This window comes from Chroicocephalus ridibundus, chromosome 3, assembly GCF_963924245.1.
Source record: "Chroicocephalus ridibundus chromosome 3, bChrRid1.1, whole genome shotgun sequence".
Taxonomy (NCBI): domain Eukaryota; kingdom Metazoa; phylum Chordata; class Aves; order Charadriiformes; family Laridae; genus Chroicocephalus; species Chroicocephalus ridibundus.
In genome coordinates, this window is record NC_086286.1 from 55860093 (window position 1) to 55879954 (window position 19862).

General features: G+C 37.9%; 1 protein-coding gene across 7 annotated transcripts in view; it reads left to right on the forward strand.

The window, feature by feature from the left end:
• The window catches only part of UTRN (utrophin), a 391112-nt gene that overhangs the window by 283470 nt on the left and 87780 nt on the right, over positions 1 to 19862 (forward strand). For all 7 annotated transcript variants that reach the window (XM_063329232.1, XM_063329233.1, XM_063329231.1 and 4 more), the window contains 2 exons: positions 6097 to 6226; positions 17481 to 17749. In XM_063329232.1, the coding sequence (XP_063185302.1) occupies positions 6097 to 6226; positions 17481 to 17749 (399 nt within the window). The remainder of the gene's footprint in view (positions 1 to 6096; positions 6227 to 17480; positions 17750 to 19862) is intronic.

A 19862-nucleotide genomic window follows, 5' to 3' on the forward strand; every position in this document is an offset into this window, starting at 1 on the left:
CTGGGTTTGAATTACTTTAACAAGTTCAGAAGGAAGTGAGCCTTTCTTAATTTAGGTGTTCACCACATAAATGCATAGATGCAGTTTGAGATTGTCAGTTCATTAGTTTTTAAAATGTTAGTAACAGCTTCATATTTCATGTCTGTAAGTTCGAACAGTCGATGATAAAGCATACTTTCCATCCTCTATCTCTTTGGCTGTTCTACTGTGAAGCACTTTGGGAATTAGTTATAGAGGCTTGTTTCATGTAATGCGTACCTATTAATGCGTATACAGAAGTGGAGATATTTTCAGTGAATAGCCACAACCACTGCACTCATCCATAGACCAGACTGGGAAGGGAAATTATCAAGGGACAGATAGTTTCAGTGAAGAAATGTCACTGTTTCTGGCCTGAAGCACTTTTGTTTTGATAAATCAAAGGGAAAGTCTTAAGTAAGCTAACATTTATTTACCTCTGGTAAAAGATCACCAGTATGTGTAGCCTGATGCTCTTTGTTGCCCGCATCTGTGATCTTACATTCCTGTCAACTTAGTTTCCCTGTGCATGCAGGCAAAAGAGGCATTTTCTATGGACGGAGCTTCCAAGTCTACTCTCCCGTTGAATCCTAGTAGTTGCCACCCTATTTGGACACTGTATTGCCACGACAGCAATAGAGGTAGTAAATGATAAACTGAGAGACAATTTAGAGAAATGCAGCCTCTGCCACTCACTTCTCTTTGGTTCTTTTTGAGAAGTCTTTTGAAAGTGATGTGGGATAAACCTCCAAAACTTAAACTTATGTTTAGATTCTTCTATTTTTAAAAAAAAAAGAATCTGAAATATTTAATATATATTATATATTTATTATAGAGGCAAACAGCTTTCTCCTCCCCTCCCTGATCTTTGCCTTCCCTTCCTTATTCTGGTGTTTGCCACTGTTTGTTACTGATTATCAGAACATGTACGATTGGGTCTCATCCTTGAAGTCATGCACTGCGTGTGTTTCTATCTATTTCCAGGTATTAATGGCCTCTATTTGAATGTATTCTGTATCAGCTGTCATAGATACATGATAGAACTGACTTTCACACAGACATGTGTCCAGAGACCAAAATACTTACTTTTGAAATTTTATATATATGTGTTTTATTAAATAGTGTCTGTCATGAAGGAGCATCTTTTAAACATGTTACGCTTATTTTCGTTCTAGTTGGTTCTTTAGTGATGCAGACAGCTGGCAGAGACTCAGTCACAACCTTGATCTCTGTGTGATCTTTATAAACAATCCCCTTTTCCATTCTTCAAGTTTTCTCAATCATCCTACCTATTCTCCCCATCCTGTTACATGCCGCAGAGGATTTTTTCCATTTCATTTTAGTGTATAAAAGTAACAGGATTTTTTCAAGCACCGGGTGCAGAATAAAGATGACTAAGTAATTAAATGCTACAGGAGATGCTGATTGGCACATAAAGCTACAATATGATAAACTGATATGAGTTACAATAACGTGCATCTTTACTTCCTTGAAAGAGTGCGTAATGAGACCTGATTTAAATATGTTCTGTTTTTAAGAAACATCCCATGTGTTTTCTTTGAAATTAGCTCTGCCTTCATCTGTTGGAACTATTAGGCTGATCTGTTTCTTGAATTATTCTATAGAAGCCTGTGCAATTCAGAAGAGGAAAAAAGAGGCTGTAAATCAACAGTGCATAATTTTGGAAGCCCACTTACTAAGCTCAAAAAATAATTTAAAGATGCAATTGAAGGAAATAAGTGCTTATAGGATACACTAAACAATGTAAAAATTCATGAACAGCAAAAGTTTTTCTAGCTTTCTAATTTTTCAAGAGTGGAAAAGGCTTCAGCTACAAAGCATTCCCAACAGAAATTTTGGAAGGCCTTGGTCTAGGCAAATTCCTTGTCTAGAAATTCAGGCAGTAAGTTAAAAAATGTCAGCTTGTAAGAAGAGATAGTTTTTTATATTAGAAATCTCTAATGAAGAAAGGGTAAACGGGTTAGATTGTAACAGAATAAATGGTATATAATTTCCAAAGATATAATGGGAAAAACATATGTTTCACAGTTACTGAAAGAGGAACAAATCAAAATGGAGAGTAAATCAGGTAGCTTAACACTCCTTTGTTCCCTTCCCCGAGAGAAGGATTGTGTTAGTGGAGTCCTCGGTTACCCCGTCATAGTCAAGTAACTTGAAGGATGTCCCTCGTACCTGCAGAATGAATCCTGCAATGCTGTTCATAGCTGTTGTTTTGTGTGATGCTGCATAAAACATTTCAGGAGCGTAGTTTTGTGAGCCTGTGTCCATCTATCAGTAGAAGAATTCTTTCAGGTCACAAAGGAAAATTTTTTAATTTTTCTTGTCTAGTATTATTTAAGGTCAGCTCTGAAAGCTGTTTATGTTGACACTACATCATCACACCAGATTTTAGGTTTCCATTTCCCCCCCGCCCCCTACTTACAAAAATCAAGAATGTCTAAAATTAGTGTTCATTTTACCAGGAATCTTTAAAAATCCATGTCCTTGTTTATGTAGGAAATAAGGATGAATTTGCAAATGCAATAAAGCAGTTGGAAGCATAGACGTTGGATTTGGTAGTCTGTCATCTGTCAGATACTGAGGGAAGCGAAGCTTGCCTTTTGGACCATTACCTAAAGTATACAGTAATTGTACAAGTTTGAATTGTAGTATGAAACATGGTGGTATGAATTACTGCCAAAGTTCCATACAGCCCCTTTTTGTATGACCAATATATCTTTAAAATATCATTGTACTTCTATAAACATAAAGGAGCATCATGGGGCGGGGGGGGGAAGAGTGCTGTATGTGTGCTCAGTGTTCCTATTTTCATCTTGCGTTCATATCTGCATACCCACAGGACTCAAAAAAATACTTGCATCCATGTGTTTACTTTATAAATGGACAGTTTCAGTCTCAAGTCTTTTGCCATACCTTCACTTATTTATTTAATCTATACCAAAGTATTAATTTTCTCCTGATTTTCTCCCTGAAAAGTATAGCTAGCTCCAGGGAAAGAATTCTCCCTATACCAGAACCTGTGCTACGCTCAAAGCTGTACAAATGCTTTCACTATTTTAGTCCTTAATGACAAACAAGGGGGAATGAAGTGACACAGTAATATACTTCTCTACTGAAAGGGGTGCATCCATTCTGAGTAGCCATTGGGGAGTATCTTTTGCAAAACTAAGTAAAACACCAAAATACATGATTGCACTTCTTATTAATAAAAATCTTTAATACAATAATCAGTTTCAGTATTGCAGCTTTTATGTGCCCTGCTGGGCTTTTTATGACTTACTTTTAGTCTGTGGCTTCTTGTAGGTGTGCTTTTTCCAATGAAATCTTTCTTCAGTCCACTCAAGACAGATGATGTTTGAGCTCGAGATTAGATTTATAAGTGAGTTTCTTTTCTGTTCTGTTGCAGAGAGGTTCGCCTGCAAGGAGAAGAGGGAATTATTGATATATTTGGTTATTCTTGCATCATATACGCTCTTTGCTGTTCTTGTTTACTGGCAGAAAGAGAGAGACAGGGAGAGATATTGAGTGTTGCTGCAAAAGAAAGAATGAAGCTATGCAAGTCTGAGTGGCTGTTACAAAAATTATTTTTGCGTCTGTGGCATAAGAAAAAAATGTATAAAGCATAATGCAAGAAGTCTATGGTGTGCTCAAGATACTCTACTGCTAAATTTTTTCAATCTTATTATTTCATGTGCAAGATTTCTTTCATGCAAAAATATTTCTTTGTCAAGATCTATTAATAAGGAATGCTATGGATGGTTTAGAGTTGAGGGGCCAAAGTCTTAAAATCTTCATGTTGTCAACCTCAGTTTGAACAGCTTCAGTGGCAGGGATGCTGGAGGGGGACAGAGAATTAAATGCAAGGTTTCTTAAGTCAAACTTGATTGAAGTTTTATTGAGGGTAATCAGGAGAAGTTGATGAACGCAATATGTGAAGGTAAACAGGAGAGACACAGCAAGAGAGATCCATCTCTAGATTATTTCTAACTGCTGATATTTATTGGTAGGCTCAAAATCTGTCATAGCCTCCCTTTTCTTGTATGCTTTGGAAATATTTGGGAAAACACATGGAGGAAAAAAAGTTATTCTAGAAAGAATTCCTACTTCACGCTGAAGTAAAGTAATCACCTGACAAAAATCTTTGAAATTAAAAGATAAGATTGTATTTTAATGATGCATCCGCACAGGCTCTACTAACCAAAAGCTTTTTAGATGGGTAAGTTTGGAGCCTTAATTGCACAGTACTGATAATGGCTTCCTGTCTTCCTTCTTTCCTGAAACAAATTCCTGCATAGAGAATGTTTTCATAATTTGTAAAGTATGGATGATTTTGAAGAGTCTTATTCTAATGTGTGTTTTGTGAAATTAAAATATTTACACATACTGTGCTGATTTGAAGGGATTCTTCAGGAATATTGCCTTTAAAATACTTCAGTTTCTCTGAAAAACAAAATCTATTTTTTTTTTTTAAAGTAGGGCTTGGTTTTTAAATGACAAATTTTGTTTCTTATTAAACGTAGTATATACTGAATCCTACAAAGAACAGGGCTTGTTCTTATTATTGCTATACAAAAGCATGTAGAGATAACACTGAATAGTTCTTTGTATAAAGACAACAGTTAATGCTTACTGAAGATAGGCCTATATAATGCAAGTTGCTACATGTAATGGAGGTTAGCATATTTTCAGTGATTAGTTTTTGTTTGATTTTAGTTGTTTTTTTTATTTAATTTGGAGCACAAGTAGAATGAGAAGGAATTGAAGGATTTGGGAAGATAAGGAGGATAAAGGAATAAAGTAGGGGAGAAGGGGGGAAAAATAATACCTTGCCTCCTGCTAAACTAAAGTCAAGAGGTAGGTGTTTTTTCTGTTTGTGGCATCAAGAGACTTACTGATGAGTAGGGTAAGGTAGCATTTGTGAGACTTTCATGGTAACTGTTTTTTACAATTTTCTGTAGTGGAAAGCACTCATTTTGCTTTGTAAGTTTGTGAACACTGAGTGGCTGCTTTTCTTGAGCTGGAATGGGGCCTGAGCAGATCCTGTCAGCAAAATAAGCCTTGATTTTGTAATTAGAGCTAAAAAAATATATTGGAAAAATTAAGCATAGCATTTTATAATGTTCAAAGCATCTTCTTTTCTGTTTCTATTGGTAGAAAGTAATACAAATAAAACATACAAAGCAGTTTCCTTCTAGGTGGGACAGATTTATACTTAAAAAATTGAATAGAAAAAAATATTTATAAGAAGCATAACAGCTGACTACGTATGAACTCTTTTTTTTTTTAAAAAATAACGGTTAAGCTTAACCCTTTAAAAAAGTCTGCTGGAGAACAAGATATCCTGAAATTAATTTCCACTAGCATAAACGCATCTTAAAGAAAAAAATATTTCTGTATATAAGGCTCAATTGTTTCTGCATAATAAGGCTCAAAATATTTTGGGGCAATTTGAAGGATGTTTTTTCAGAATGTAGTCTCATCACAAAAGTTCTGGTTGCATATCTTCTAAGTTTTAAAAATATTAATAAATAGACACAAAAAAGATGTAGTATTGTCTAAGGAATGTAATATATTTTTGCAATTCTTTTTAGCAGTTGTGAAATTATCTTCTCGAGTTTCAGTAGGTGCAATTTTCTGTTATTCCAGCTACCAAAAAAGAAAAAATAGCCTGTTGTAGTAATCTACTATATATTAGCAATGCTGTTAATAGGAATAAACCCCTATTCTTTTTTGTTTTTAGAAGTGTCGTAGTTTCAGTTTCTGTTAGGTGAGCGTACTTAAAACCTACTAGCATCATCTTTATTGTGTTCAATTGTTCAAGTCAATTCTATAAAAATTGACTTGAAGTCTTAATGAATTGACTTCTAGCCTTAATGAATTTAATACCATTTCTGTTTTGTAAAATTTACATTTTATCTTGCAGTCTGAATGACATGTTGGCTCTTACCCGCTCACTAGACAGGTCTGGTCAGAGAAGTGAAAACAGAAGAAATGGTATAGTATCTGTTGTTCACAAGGTCAAGTTACAAATGGCTTTCTTCTTCCCCTTCCCAAAAGGCACTGAGGCGTGAACTGAAGGATAAAGAGCAAACCATTCTCAATGCTGTGGACCAGGCACGAGTTTTCCTTGCTGACCAACCCATTGAGGGGCCTGAGGAACCAAGAAGGAGCTTGCATTCGAAAACAGGTCAGAAAATACTCTCTTCCGGGAATGGTTAAAAGGAAAGGAAAAGAGCTTGCATGTCTCTAGTACATATTTCATATCCCAATTACTTGGTTAGAGTTCAGAATTTTCCAAACCACATCCTGATTGCTTTCGTTTCAATGATTTAGCCTCTTAAGTATTACCACTCTGCCATGTAAGTTCTTATGTTTTCATGGAAGAAGTAGAAAAATCTCTTTTCCTTTTCCAATTTTTAATTGAAAACACTAAGTCATCAGTTCTGATCTTTCCTTTTTTCTTAACACGATAACATACGTACCTTAATGTAGTCGGAGTAGTAGTTCAAGGATACACATTCAAATGTATATATGTCACTATTGCAAAGTTTTACTCCAGAAATAGAAATAAATGTATTCAGTGGTGTATCTCATTAGAAGTCAAAGGAATCAGCTTTAGGAAGGCAGTCATTACAGGATCTTAAAGATTTGAATGTTAGATGAACTAAGGAATAAACCACAACTATCCTAGAAATGACATTTGCGTAGTATTTGTTGAGATATTTGTCTGTATCAGAGACCAAGGAGGAGACAATAATTTTCTTCCACCCCACCCCCCATAACTGCAAAACAGAAAAATATACCAACTATCTGTTTAATTAGTTCCTAGAATTATGTTTCTGATACAGGCTACAACGTGATAAAATCTTACTTTTAATGACGTAAAAATTGTTCTTGGAAAAGGTGGTAATCTGCTTTTACAGAAATAACAGTTACTGTAAGATGTGGATAATTTACGGTTCTGTATAACTTACAAAATTACAGTATAGCTGCTTGTATCAGGAGTTAGTTTATTCTTCCTATACGTTGTCTTATACATCTCCATAGCAAACTTTAAAGTTTGTTCGATGGAAACAACTAATCTTTCCCACTCCATACTTGGTGTTCTTTCCCTTCAAATTTTTATGCGGTTTCCTATTCCCTAATTCAACTTTGTGATAAAGTTTGAATAGCTGGTGATTAGAGCCAATGAACCATTTTTCCCTGTGATTAGTTCTGGTACCTTAGCTGCTGTAATGTGTCTTACTACTTCCTTTTTGAACTCTTGACTCCTGAAAACATTCTGTTTGTCTTTACTCTCAAACTTATTTGATATATTGCACCTCTAATGTTTTAGCCGGTGTAAATCACAAGCAAGCTTGCAGTTGAAAAATCAGGAACACCTGCTTTATGTTAGCTTTTTATTTCACAGAAAAGTTTGAAGTCACAGACTCTCCTCCCTAAAGCCATAGAACCACCCAGCACAAATGATGCCAATGCATAAAACGTTACCAGTGTAAAATGTTCATTTTCTAGCAATGATCTAGTGTTGATTGAAAGTGCAAGAGCAAACTTCAGATGATGAGCTGCATCATAACTTCTCTTAATGCTTATTATTATTATATTATACAGATGGCCGTGATAACTGAATAGCAGGGAATTCGATGACCATAGTGAACTGCATAACAACAATGGCCAGGCAGATTGGTCTGCAAGTGATGCTTGAGTGTCTCTTGTCTAGTCATCGTATTGGAAAATTCATCAAATGTACTCGGACCCGGAAGCTTCATAGATGTTCATTGAACTTATTTTCCTCTCAGTAATTCCATAGACTTTCTTTTTTTGAGCACGTGGTGAGTTAGTCTTGGCTACCAGCCAAACTCCCACTCATCTGCTCACTCACTTCCTCCACCTCAGTTGGATGGGGGCAGAAGATAGGAAGAACAGGAGTGAGAAAGCTCATGAGTCAACATGGGGACAGATGCAGATCCCTTACAAACTTCTGTTATGGACCAAATAGATTTAGCTTGGGGAAAATAAATATTTTAGTGATTCGGTAGTGGGAAACAAAAAGACAAACATTAAAACCACAGCTTTCCTCCCCCCTTTCTCAGGCTCAACTTGACTCCTTTATTCCTGTCATCTTCCTCTCTTGTTATAACTGCAGGTCACTCTCGTTGTCTTCCACTCTCGTTACAACTGCAGTGGTGTGATAGGGTGGGAAGGTGGTGGGTCCACGGTTAACCTAGCAGTTTCTCTCTGCTGCTCCTTTCTTCTCACATCTTTCCTCTGCCCCAGCGTGGGCTCTCCATGGGGAATATCTGCCCTGCTGTTGAGCTGCTCCTCCTCCTCGGACCTTGGTGTTCTCTCTGCTGTTTTTCCTTTTTGTTCCCTCCTTCTCCCTCTATGGTGTTTTCTGCTCTTTCTTAAATACACTTTTCCTTACGTGCCACCATTGTGGCTGAGAGCCTCAGCTGTGCCTTGTGGTGGGACTTCTGGTGCTGGCTGTCCCCGGCATGGGGCAGCCCGGGCCCCTCCTCACAGAGACCCCTGTGCAGCCCCCGCTGCCAGCAGTGGGCACCCAGACCCTGCACGGAGCGGTGTTACCCTTTCTGTAGATTAATAGACTTTCAGGCCAAAAGGCATCTTTGAATCATCTGCTCTGATCTCTTATATATCATAAGCTGTTAAATTTCACCCAGGACCGAGTCTAGTAAATTTTTTCTGACGAGTAATGCCATCGATCTCCGGAAAGCTGCGTTTCTGGATTTGAAGACATCGAGACACATACAATTTTTCTTCTGATTAACCATTTTTATTGAAGGCTGTGGGTGCGGGCTTATGTTTGCTTTTAAAATGTTTATTTTTTTATTTTCTGTCAGCTTCTCGATCACTGGTATTCTCTGCAGTAGATTGTTTACTTGTTAACTTCAGTGAAGTACACTTCATGTTGCTAAAGGGGAAGAATTTTGGCTGTGTCTGTAATACAAATAGCAAAAACTTTTTTTGTTTTTAAATCAAAATCACATTGATTGGAAAATCACTTTTTCTTGAGGTTAGTTCTTACCTTGCGTAGTGGCACGGGTGTTTAGCGGGGGAGGGTTAGCTAACCCAAAGAGGATAAAGCTTGTAAAATCACTTTCTATTTTAACCTCTCCCTTTTCATCCTGTTCTTTTTTTTCTACACCACCACCCCTCAAACCCCCCAGATCTTTTCATGCCTGGGAGGGCATTGTTGCAAGGATGAGGAATGAGAGAGTTTTAGGAGAAAACTGATAAGAATCAGTTTTGAACTTGACTGACGAAGACCAATTCTAAGGAGCTGTGCATACATACATTCGTTGTTCCATCCAAAGAGAGTATTTGTTATAGGATGCCTTATAGTAACCCGTTGTTGTCTATAATGTTCTTGCTAATTTCAGTTATATCACAAGAATGTAAAATCAGGTTATGAGCAAGCCTTGGTGTTTCTTCTTTCCCACGTTGGCCTTATGCTTCCTGTCTTGGCCTTCTACTGTACTAGTAACTGGCACATTCAACCACAGTTCTTCAGCTTCCAGGAAACTTCCTTCTTTGTTAATTTTATCTCCCATCTGTCTTGTCTTCTGATTTTGTTTTGCCATATTACTGTAGTGAGGCCCCCATCACAAAAAAACAACAACCCCAAGCTTCACATTCTTCTTGCCTTTGAGCTGCTTCAGCATCTGAGTGGAGCTGACTGATAGACCAGCAGGCCAGATGCTGAATTCTATAGATGGACAGGATAAGGAAATTGGAAATGCTCACATTTTTAGCTTTGTTGTCACTTGTCCATGGTATAGGAAAAAACTTAGATCTAAAAATGTTAATTGTAATTCTCTATGGCATAGTTACAGTTGGCTTCTTAGATCCCTGTACAAGGGTTACAAGGTTACATACAGGCCATAGGAAGCACAAAGGAAAGCAGAAATAATATAGGGCTTTGCTGAAATTCTGTCCTTAAAGTGCCACTGTTGCAGTGAGGGAGTGAAGATAATTTTTTTAGAAGATAATCTAACCTCCTAGCAGATTACCACAGGCCACGACGCTGATTCTCACGGCAATAGTGAATGTTTCCAGGAGTCTGCAGTATTGTCGAAGTACTTCAGTAGCTTCTAGTTTTCTTACGGCCATCAGATTCCTAGCTTTGAAAGCTGTTATTTGGTAGCAAAGGTTGTTGTGATAAACACATTTAAAATTAAGTATTTACCATCTCTTATCTTCTCTTAATTGAAAGTGTAGAAAACCCCATAAATCACATCTGTGTTATAAGAGAATTATATTAATAGATATCAGTGAATTACATACCTATACTTTATTTAAACTTGTAGACACACAACATATTCAGCTGTTTCAGACATAAATAAAAGTCAAACTTCTCTGCTTCATACCAGTGAATGCAATCAGATAACTTCTCTGCCATAATTTTTCCTCTTAGCAAGGAAGACCTCACTGGAAATAGGAAGTTTGCTGTTTTCTAACATATATATATAGCAGGCAACAATTCTATTCCAAACATGTGCCTGTCCACTAGCTATCACACACCACTGCAATAGTTTTTTGTTCTCTGCTATGCAACCTATGCTATGAAGCCTTGAGTGTGAAAATTAGAAGTACTTTGGAGAATGAAGAAGGTATGGCCCACTGGAGATCAGTGGAATCATGCCCAGAAACTGCTTACACAATTTTGACCATTGCTGCCTCTATTTTAGTTGCAGCTCATTCACTTGTGACTTTTGAGAGTTTCTTCATAAGATTAGAGAAACGTGCAGTTACCCATGAGAGAATTCTCAAACTAAGTATCTCTCTCCTTTTCAAATAGATCTCTTAGTCATCCTACAAGTTTGGTCCGTCTGGGTAAAGCCTCGAATTTCTTAGTGCAGACTCTACGTGGTTGCCTCATTGGAGTCACTTTAGGAAAGTTCAAAGAAGTTGTTTCTGTTTGCTGAGTGGTGCAGAGTGCAAACTTGAGAAGTTTTAGGCTTGATTTTTTAACAGCTGAGTATTGGAAACAAGCTGGCCTGAGGCCATAGTGGTTAATTTTGTTATTGGGTTTTTTTAACCATGAAGACCTCAGGATATAAGCAGAGTTATAGTAGTTCTTGACCTATATGCTACATTATAGCCTGGTTTTAGCTGAAACACAGGATGCTTCCCAGGCTGAAGCCATGTTGTTAAAGTTTAATGGTAGTCTTGTTTTAAAGACTCCAGAAACCCGTAAAGCTTTCTCTGCGAGAGAATTCTCAGTTACGCTACTAGCAACATGGATGACTGATGGATGCCAAAGGTTAGGACCTTGTCTGAAAGAAAGTTCCTTTCTTACTCTCTAGAGCAAACATCGCTCAAAAACATTGTAAATGAGCCTCAAGAAAGCAGATTGGAAATTGCAGTATATTGAACAAAAAGTGTATAGAGGAGAAAAAAACAGGCTGAGGAAACTTGCTTAGAACGCTCAAAAAAGTTCAGGATGTTGATGTTTTAAAGTTGTTGTTATAGGATGCCATCAAATCAGGGAGCCCTATGTTTTGTGCTGCCTGACTTGTCTTTATTTTATGTTTTTGTATTGTTTTGGAATAAAATAGATGCCTTTGTTCTGTTTTGAAATGCTGTTAGGGGATGTATATCTGTCTCCTGCAGCCTTGCTGAGGAGCTACCTGCCATATGTGCTGTGCCAGAAAAAAAATCTTTATTGATCTTTGGAAGAAATAAAAGGCCTGTTGAAGTGCTTTGGGAAGAAACATAAGATTAATTCCTTGCTTAGCTAGAGTAACTGGGATACAGTTGTGAAAGCCCTCTCTCCATTAGTACTCTCCCTTGGACAGGAATTGGAAGAATACGTAGTGGCTTGGTGATGCTATAACAGTACCATTATATCTGGCTTTTTCTGGTTTTGTGGCAGGAGCAGACTAAAACTGAATTAATACCTGGTTTATGTTCCTGGAGCAACACAAACTTTGGGTTTCCACAGTGCAAAAGTATTGTGAACGTGCTTTGCATCGCACCATGTATTACAAAATGGTGGCTTGTTTTTAGTGAAAAGTATTATGTGTCTTTTGATTATATTGACAAATTACACTGGTTATGCTGGGTAAACGCATGTTTCGCAGGACTGCTATGATCTGCTTTAGTTTTCTGGAGATAGATGCTATGGGATGACTTAATTATCTCTTTTTAACTAGAAACTAGTCCTTCTGTGTCTTTCCCAGCAGCACCCACTGGGAAATATCAACAACCATTATTAAAGGACTTGTATATTTGCTAGTATTGTTCTCATTTGTCTTTATCTGGAGCCTGTACTCTGGGCCCTTTCCAGAAGTGTTCCTCATGCATGAGGCTAACAGCTTTCATTTTCTCTGCTTTTGCAATTCTGTCTTCTGCAGACCATAGGTAATTTGTCTTTTATCCTGCAGAGACTGTCTTCATTCACTCTTTATTTAATTGTATTTCTTTGGTTTGAAGAACTTTCAGTTTTGATAGAAGAAAATCTAAATAGGCTAAGATGAAAATGTGCTTTTTCTTTGTTTTAACTACATACGCAATAGATGTTTGAGTAGGAGAAAAAGGTCACATACTGGGTTATGCTTGCATGGTTGGGTGCTTGGAGTCTGACTAATTGCTGTGTTTCCACATTAACCAGTTGCTGCTTATTCTTTAAACTTCCTATTCCTATCCCATCAGAACTAAGTTTTCTGTCAAGACTGTAAGAAACCCAGAGGATGCTTCTGCTGGAGCGATGCCAAAGACTTCATCATACAACAATAGCACTGCTTTTGTTTTTTCTGCTTAGGAGTTTGACAATGTGCCATTGTGTCTGTTCAAATACTCTGAAAGTGTTCATAATGATTACAGTGCTGTGTCATGCATTGTTTTTTGCTGCAAAGATTGATTGAACCAAGGAAGATACAACATTTGACGTAATGGGAGAGGGAGGGGGCATGAAGTCAGCTCCAGTTCTAGTATATTTTTTTAAGAATATAGCAAAAGCGAAAGGAAATTAATGTAAAAGTGGCAAGATGGAAAGAGATCACTATTTCAAGTCCACATAATGAGGATCAAGCAAAGTTACTTAGAATCAAAACTGCTAGAGCTAGGAACAGTTTGAGAGATCTGAAATAAATTCTTAAGCAAGAAGAATTTTCCTCACTGATAATTTTCCTGGGTAGGTATTCTCCATATATGTAAGCACATAAGGAAGTTATATGCTGTAAAGTTCAGGCTTGAAAGTTCTGCTTCCATGGCACTCTGTCTCTGGTAGAGACACAGAAAAGCCGTTGGTGCTTTCATTGCTATCTTGGTGACAAAAATTGCTTATTAAAATAAATTTTTTTCCACTAAAGATGCAGACTTTTTTTCCTGCTCTTTCTCCCTGACTGTAAGGTCAGTTAATATCTTTCCTCCCTGGTAAACAGATGCTTTGGTGAGTATAGGCTTTTCTTACTTTCTGAGCAGCTGCTGAGGTGGATATAATGTAATAAGTACCATTAAAAAAAAAAAAAAAAAAAAAAAGAAGGGGGGGGAAGTTCATCATTGAGGAGACTTTATATTAAGTGGGGACAAAAGAGCAGCAACCACTGTGTAGCGTTTTTTTCACAGTAAAAAGGAACTCTGTCTGCCAGTGTGTGTAATGACAGACTGGTGAAACCAATTCCAAACTCATAGAAGAAAGTTCTCACTATTAAGACATTTTTTTTATGAGGTTTACAATTCTATGCTATGCAACCAGTGTCTTGGAGAATGTGTTATCTGCTTGAAAAAAAGTAATGTGTTGCTCATTAATAAATTGGGTTTTCATGATGGAAAACGTGAAGTTGTACAAGATGTATTTCTCTCTTAAATGAATAGATGCTGAATGGTTTTATAGCTCATATAAATGTGTGTTTTGCTTTATTTCCCTAGTAAATGTCTTTTTAGGGCAAAATTACAAGAGCTTCTAAGGCTTTTGTAAAATAAAGCAGTCTTGCAATGAATTAATATTTTTCAAATAAAACGTGTGGCAGATACCCTTGCACAATGACACTGATTTGACAAATGGTCTTAAAAGATGTTTCTGTTTTCAGTTCTGTTGGGATACTTGTATCACCCCAATCAATCTGGAATTTTTTCCCCTCACAAAATATGTGACTAGTCTGTCATGAGTAAAGCTGTCTTGTTTTAGCGGGACAGACAAAGTCAGGCTGTTGTTTTCCTTTTCTATTCCCATTTATTGCTACAGCCGCTTTTTTCCGTATTGCTTTTGCTGGAGCAAGAAGCGCGCATTGAATCTGTTGTGTCAGTACCTTTATGGACAACCAAAAAGTTTTGCAAGATTTTCAGCAGGTACTAAAGCTTTCAGCATGTTCCTTGACACATGACTGATCATTTTAAATGACCTGCTAATAATCTAGTTTAGAACTGTTAAGCCCTTCCACCTTTCTACTCTTTTACGCAGAATTGGTAGGTTTTGGCTCTGATAGCAGATAAAGGATGATGCAAGCACGTGATGTTGTATAAAACCAGCAGATTACACCTTTGCATATGTGTAGCTTCTACTTAGCCCAGTGTCTGGGTATAATGTACCCTGTGTTGACATGTTTAAGATGCCAACAAAGGAGACTTCCTCCACTGGGTTGGCAATTTTATGTCCCCTTCCAACAAAGCTCAGTATTGTCTTTCCTTGTGTGAAGTGTTCCGACTCTAGGTGCTCCCTTAACCCTCATTTAAAGTTCTGCAGCTTTTACTTCTGAGGCCTGGTTGTCCTCGATCTATAACTGTAACATAGGATATCATAGGATACCTCAGCCTATGAGTTACCCTATGATACTGAACTCTGACGCTACGTGCAACTTTCCTGCAGGCTACAATTTAGCTTGGCTTCTAGATTGTTCACAGTCCCTTTGTCACTGGACTGCAGTGGATTCTCATTCATTCATCAATGGTATATTATTATTATCAATGGTGAATAATTAAAAAATTACTTCCAGTAACAACAACTTTGATATCTTTACATAAGCAATTTGTAGCTGTTGTTTTTTTTGTTTAGAACAACAGTTTTTATCTGAAAGGGGTTTTTGTTTAGAACTCCAGCTTTATTTCTTTTCCTTTTTCTAAAATCTGTTACAAAGCTTGGAGTAAAGATCATCCCAGAGCTGTGTTGTCCTATGATGGAATTCCAGAGACAAGGTACAATTTATCACAGCCTATCTTTGGTCTTCGTCTTTATTCTGGTCTGTCAGTATTGCAAATTGTGGGTTACTGCCATGTCTCTATATCACAGAGCTACATACATAATTTATATCCCTTCACGTCTAATTAAGCATTGCAGGTTTTTGTCACAACGGTTCCTCCCCAGATTATTCTTCTCAAATACGCTCTTGCCATTGCAGTATCCCTAAGCCTGGCTCCCCTTTGCAGGCAGCATGCATGTGAGCAATGCTCTTCTGATAGCTTATGTCACCTGGCACGTCACTGAAATGCATTGGTAAGCTCAAAATTTCTTCTGTCCCTCTCATCTCTACTCTTCCTTCAAATGGCTTTCTGATTTTTAAAAGAGCTTTCCTAATTCTAACAGTCAAAATAGGCTCTGCAACCCACAGCCCAGGTATTTGTCTTCCTTCCTTTGGTGATGTTGGCTCTTGTTGATTGTCTTTGCTTCCCATTCTCCTTTCGTTACCGGTGGTATTTTTTTCTCCTATGTAACCACTTCTTAGCAAGTTGCCTTGTACAGCAACAAACTGAATGTATTCTAACGATTTATTTTGTATTAATTACTTGCAATGTGCTTTCCTGTATTGGGTGCTATGGAACAATAGTTGCATCACCAGAGGCATAGTAAGAGAACTTTTGCAACCATAAGAGTGCATTTACTTTGACATTCATCTAGCCTTTGAAAAGCAAAAAGCTTCCTCCCCCTCCGTTTTTTGTATGTTCCCCTCTCACGCTTTTGCCCCCATGTTAGCAACTCCAAGCTTAGTCTGTTATAATTTTAATGACAGTGTATTACTAACTTGAAGATTGTATGTCTCATTTGACTTCTGACTAAAAATGGTGCTTTCATCTTTGCATGATTTGCATGATCATAGACAACACTTGAATTTTAATCACAAGAATACTGTGATAAACCTTTTTCAAGGGTTTTATACAGGAGTGAACAGGAGGCCAGTTGGCTTAGTTTCAGTGTATGCCATGTTTCTCCCCTTTCTTTTGTTCTCTGATTTCTGCATTATATCAAGTTTCCGCTGCTTGCTTCTCTGCCTGCAGAAACCGCAAGGTTGTTATGTAGAGGGAGAATTTTCTGAGACTGGCTTTGTTTGTTTGTCATTACTGAAGCAACTCTTCCCTAGTGAAGGAAGCTCCCCCCGACTTTTTTCAGCGAGGCCCCTCTGAGCGGTAGACAGCATGACCTGCTGGGGATGTCTTAGGGTTTTCTTTTTAGCTTTCTGACTGTCTGTGTGTTGCTCAATATCAAAGTGAATGCCCAGCAAAGGCAGCATGTTCTCTTATTGATAGACCACCTGACTGGTTTGCAGAGATCATCTGTTGTGGAGAAGAGAGAAGCCACCAGCTGACTCAGTTCATGTTGTCAAAGGGGGCTGAGGCCTATCTATGGTATGGAGTTCTGTCGGATGTCTTGCAGACTGAGCAGGGATTGGGGATTTAAATATAAGCAATTTACAGAAATAATCAGTATCATTTCCTGTGACTGTGTCCTGAGGTTGTGCGTTTTCCCACTTTGGCTTTGCTTATTCAGTGGCAGCTGGTCTTTGCTAACATGAATGAGATTTCTGTGGCTGCTGGAATGGGATTTAGACACATAAACCTGAAATTTGTGAGAAATAGTTCACCATAAGCTTGGCTCCTTTTCAGTCAGCAGGTTCATTGAACATTTTTAGCTTTGCAAAACCTATTTAAAACAGCTTTTCCGGACTTTGGTGTTAACACAGAAAAATGGATGTAGCGCTCCAGAAAGACTCGCTGTGTGGCACTAGGTACACCTTGGGTGTTGCTAGCGAATAGGAAGAGAAAAAACATCCTGGGGGTAGGGTGAAAGGTGGTGGTAAGTGATCCAGGAACAAAGCACTGTTCTTGTTCTTTCTGCATGAAATGATCCCCAGATTCCCTATTGCGGCTTCCAGTAGGGAAGAATGATCTTTTATTTCTTTCTCCTGTGCCTCCAAAAATAACAAATCAGCAGTAAGCTGCCTTTGCTTTGCAGATATCATAATACATGGAAGTCAGGAACAGTTTCCTGTCTTGTGATCAAGCTTTATTTTGTCATCAGGAGTGATTAAGGTTTATTTCTCTTATAGCAAGGTAGACTTTCTTGTACCTTGTACCCGCTGAAATAAATTCTCAGTTGACTCTGGACTTGCTGACTGTCTTGAGCATGTACCTCAGGAGCACTGTCTGGTTAACTAGAGGTGAATAAGAGAAAAAATAAGCAGTGTAACTTCTCTTTCCCTCTGCAGAGCTGACCCCTGAGGAGAAAGCCATGAGGATTGCCAAAGCTATGCGTAAGCAGTCAACAGAGGTAAAAGAGAAATGGGAGAACCTAAATGCCAGTGCCAGTATCTGGCAGAAGCAAGTGGACAAAGCATTAGAAAAACTGAAAGACTTGCAGTGTGCCATGGATGACCTTGATGCTGACTTGAAGGAGGCTGAAAACGTGAGGAATGGCTGGAAACCTGTAGGAGACTTGCTCATAGATTCATTACCAGATCACATTGAGAAAACTACAGTAAGTGTGAAACTCCTGGGCAATATTTAGCCTGTGTGAAAGTCAGACCCCTTCCTTCTTCTACCCCTACTCATGTTAGATATGTATACACTGTATACTTAAATTCTCATGTACAGTTTAAAGTGCTCTTTAAAGACTAGGTCTGAGCTCTCAAAGAAAGTCCAGTATTGTGCCACATTGACTGTGTTAGCTGGGATTGCATAAGCACGTGATCAGCAAGCTACAGTTGTGTATGGAATATAACTTCATTAAATGGAAAAAAATGTATTCTGGGATTTAAATATTTTCATCCTAGAAATACTCCCTAACCCATAGTTAGGCCATGGGTGTTTTTGGAGCTTTGCCTAGGCACTGGAGTATGAGTGAGCTGAGTCAGTTATTATCCTAGCAGTTGATGGTAGACTCTCCTCCTTTTTGTAGTGGTGAGCTGTCAGATCTGTTTGGCTGTCATGTATAGCTTTCTTCTTAGAAAAACATTTAGAGCTCTTTAACTCATACAGAAGTATATGTACAGTTTTAATTTCTGTTCCTAAAATTTCACAAACTTCACACGTCTATTGTCTATTTTAGCTTGTATGAGTGAAAATTTGTATTTGCTTTTACTTTAGCCTGGCTTCTCTTCAGGATTATTTCACAGTGAAAAACACACATATATATGTGTTCATATATGTACATATTATATATATGTATAATGCTCTCATGGGCATACCAATTCTTGCAGCCAGGGTTCCAGGCCACTCATGCAGGGCTCAGCACCCCAAAGCATAGCTGCTCATGATCGGTAGTAGTCGTCCCTGCTTAGCTGGGTTGGGTAGGGTCTTAGTAATGCAGAGCTCCCCAAAGAAGGAATACGTTCTGGTAACTAACATTGTCCAGGAAAGTTGACTGGAAGACAGCACAGTGCTTGAGGGAGTGCCTGTATATCAGGGATTCCAGAAGAACGTGTGGGTGTGCACATCTAGGTAGAGGAAATTGCTGTTGCAGGCAAATTTAGCAGTTGTCGCCAAGCTTCTGTTTCACAAATACAACTTTTCAGTTTTTAAGCTCAAGAATGAATATGGCAAAACATTAGAGGACCCTGGGGTCGTTTACCTGACCAATCCATGTCTTCAGCATGGGATGCTGGTGTTAGAAGAATGAAGGGTCATGGGCTGCAACCAGTTTTCTGTAAATACTCTCTCTGTGTATACAATAACCTGTAGGCTTATAGGAAATTGACCCAGGACTACAGTATTTCTCACATATCAATGTAAGCATCCTCGTTCTCCAAATTTTTTTGTTATTTTCAGGTTTAGTGGAACTAAAAATCTTTAAAACAAAGGAAGCCAAAACTGATTTATATCCAGACTGCTGTTGACTTGAGAAGAGTAATGCATCTCCTCCTCGCCCCTTATATTTTAGTATAGATACTAAAGCAAGCACGAAGATGCTGATGCTGAATAGCTCTCTGTTCTCATGTTAAGAAGCAATTTGTCATATCTTGATGGCTTTTTCTGTAAAGAATAGCAAAGCAAAGTCTTTTAGATTTTCAGTGCTGTGGAAAACTGAAACATCTGCTGAAGTAATAGGGGCCTGCTGCCTGTCCAGAAGCCAAATGCTTCTTTCTTGCCAGTAGGTGCATTCTGTTCCTAGCCCTGATGAGAGAGATTTTGAAGGGAGGTAAAAAATTGCATTGTCCAAAGAAAATCTTTTTTCCAGTTGTTTTTGCCTTGTTTCATGATGTATAATCAAACCGATTGTAGGATTGAACAATTAACTGCTCTCAGCGAGAAAGACATTTGGTACATCTTTTCAACTGTAACTAAAACTTGCATCAATTTTGTCTTAATACTGTATTTAGTTCCGTTTGATTCAATAAACCTTTTTCTTTTTAATCATTGCAATAGTTCTACTCTACAGTTCTAATCAGGTAAAACATTGTACTCCTTTTCCTTAGCAGATACGTTCCTTCATGCTTTGCTAATTCAATAATAGTTTTTAAATTGAATTTTTGTCAGCTGCTTAATACTGGAAAACTGTAGTTACTGACCACATTTTTTTTTCTTAAGAGCACTTGACATGCTGTATGCTGCTAAAGCTCCTGATAAAGCATTGCATATTTCTTTTTGGAAAG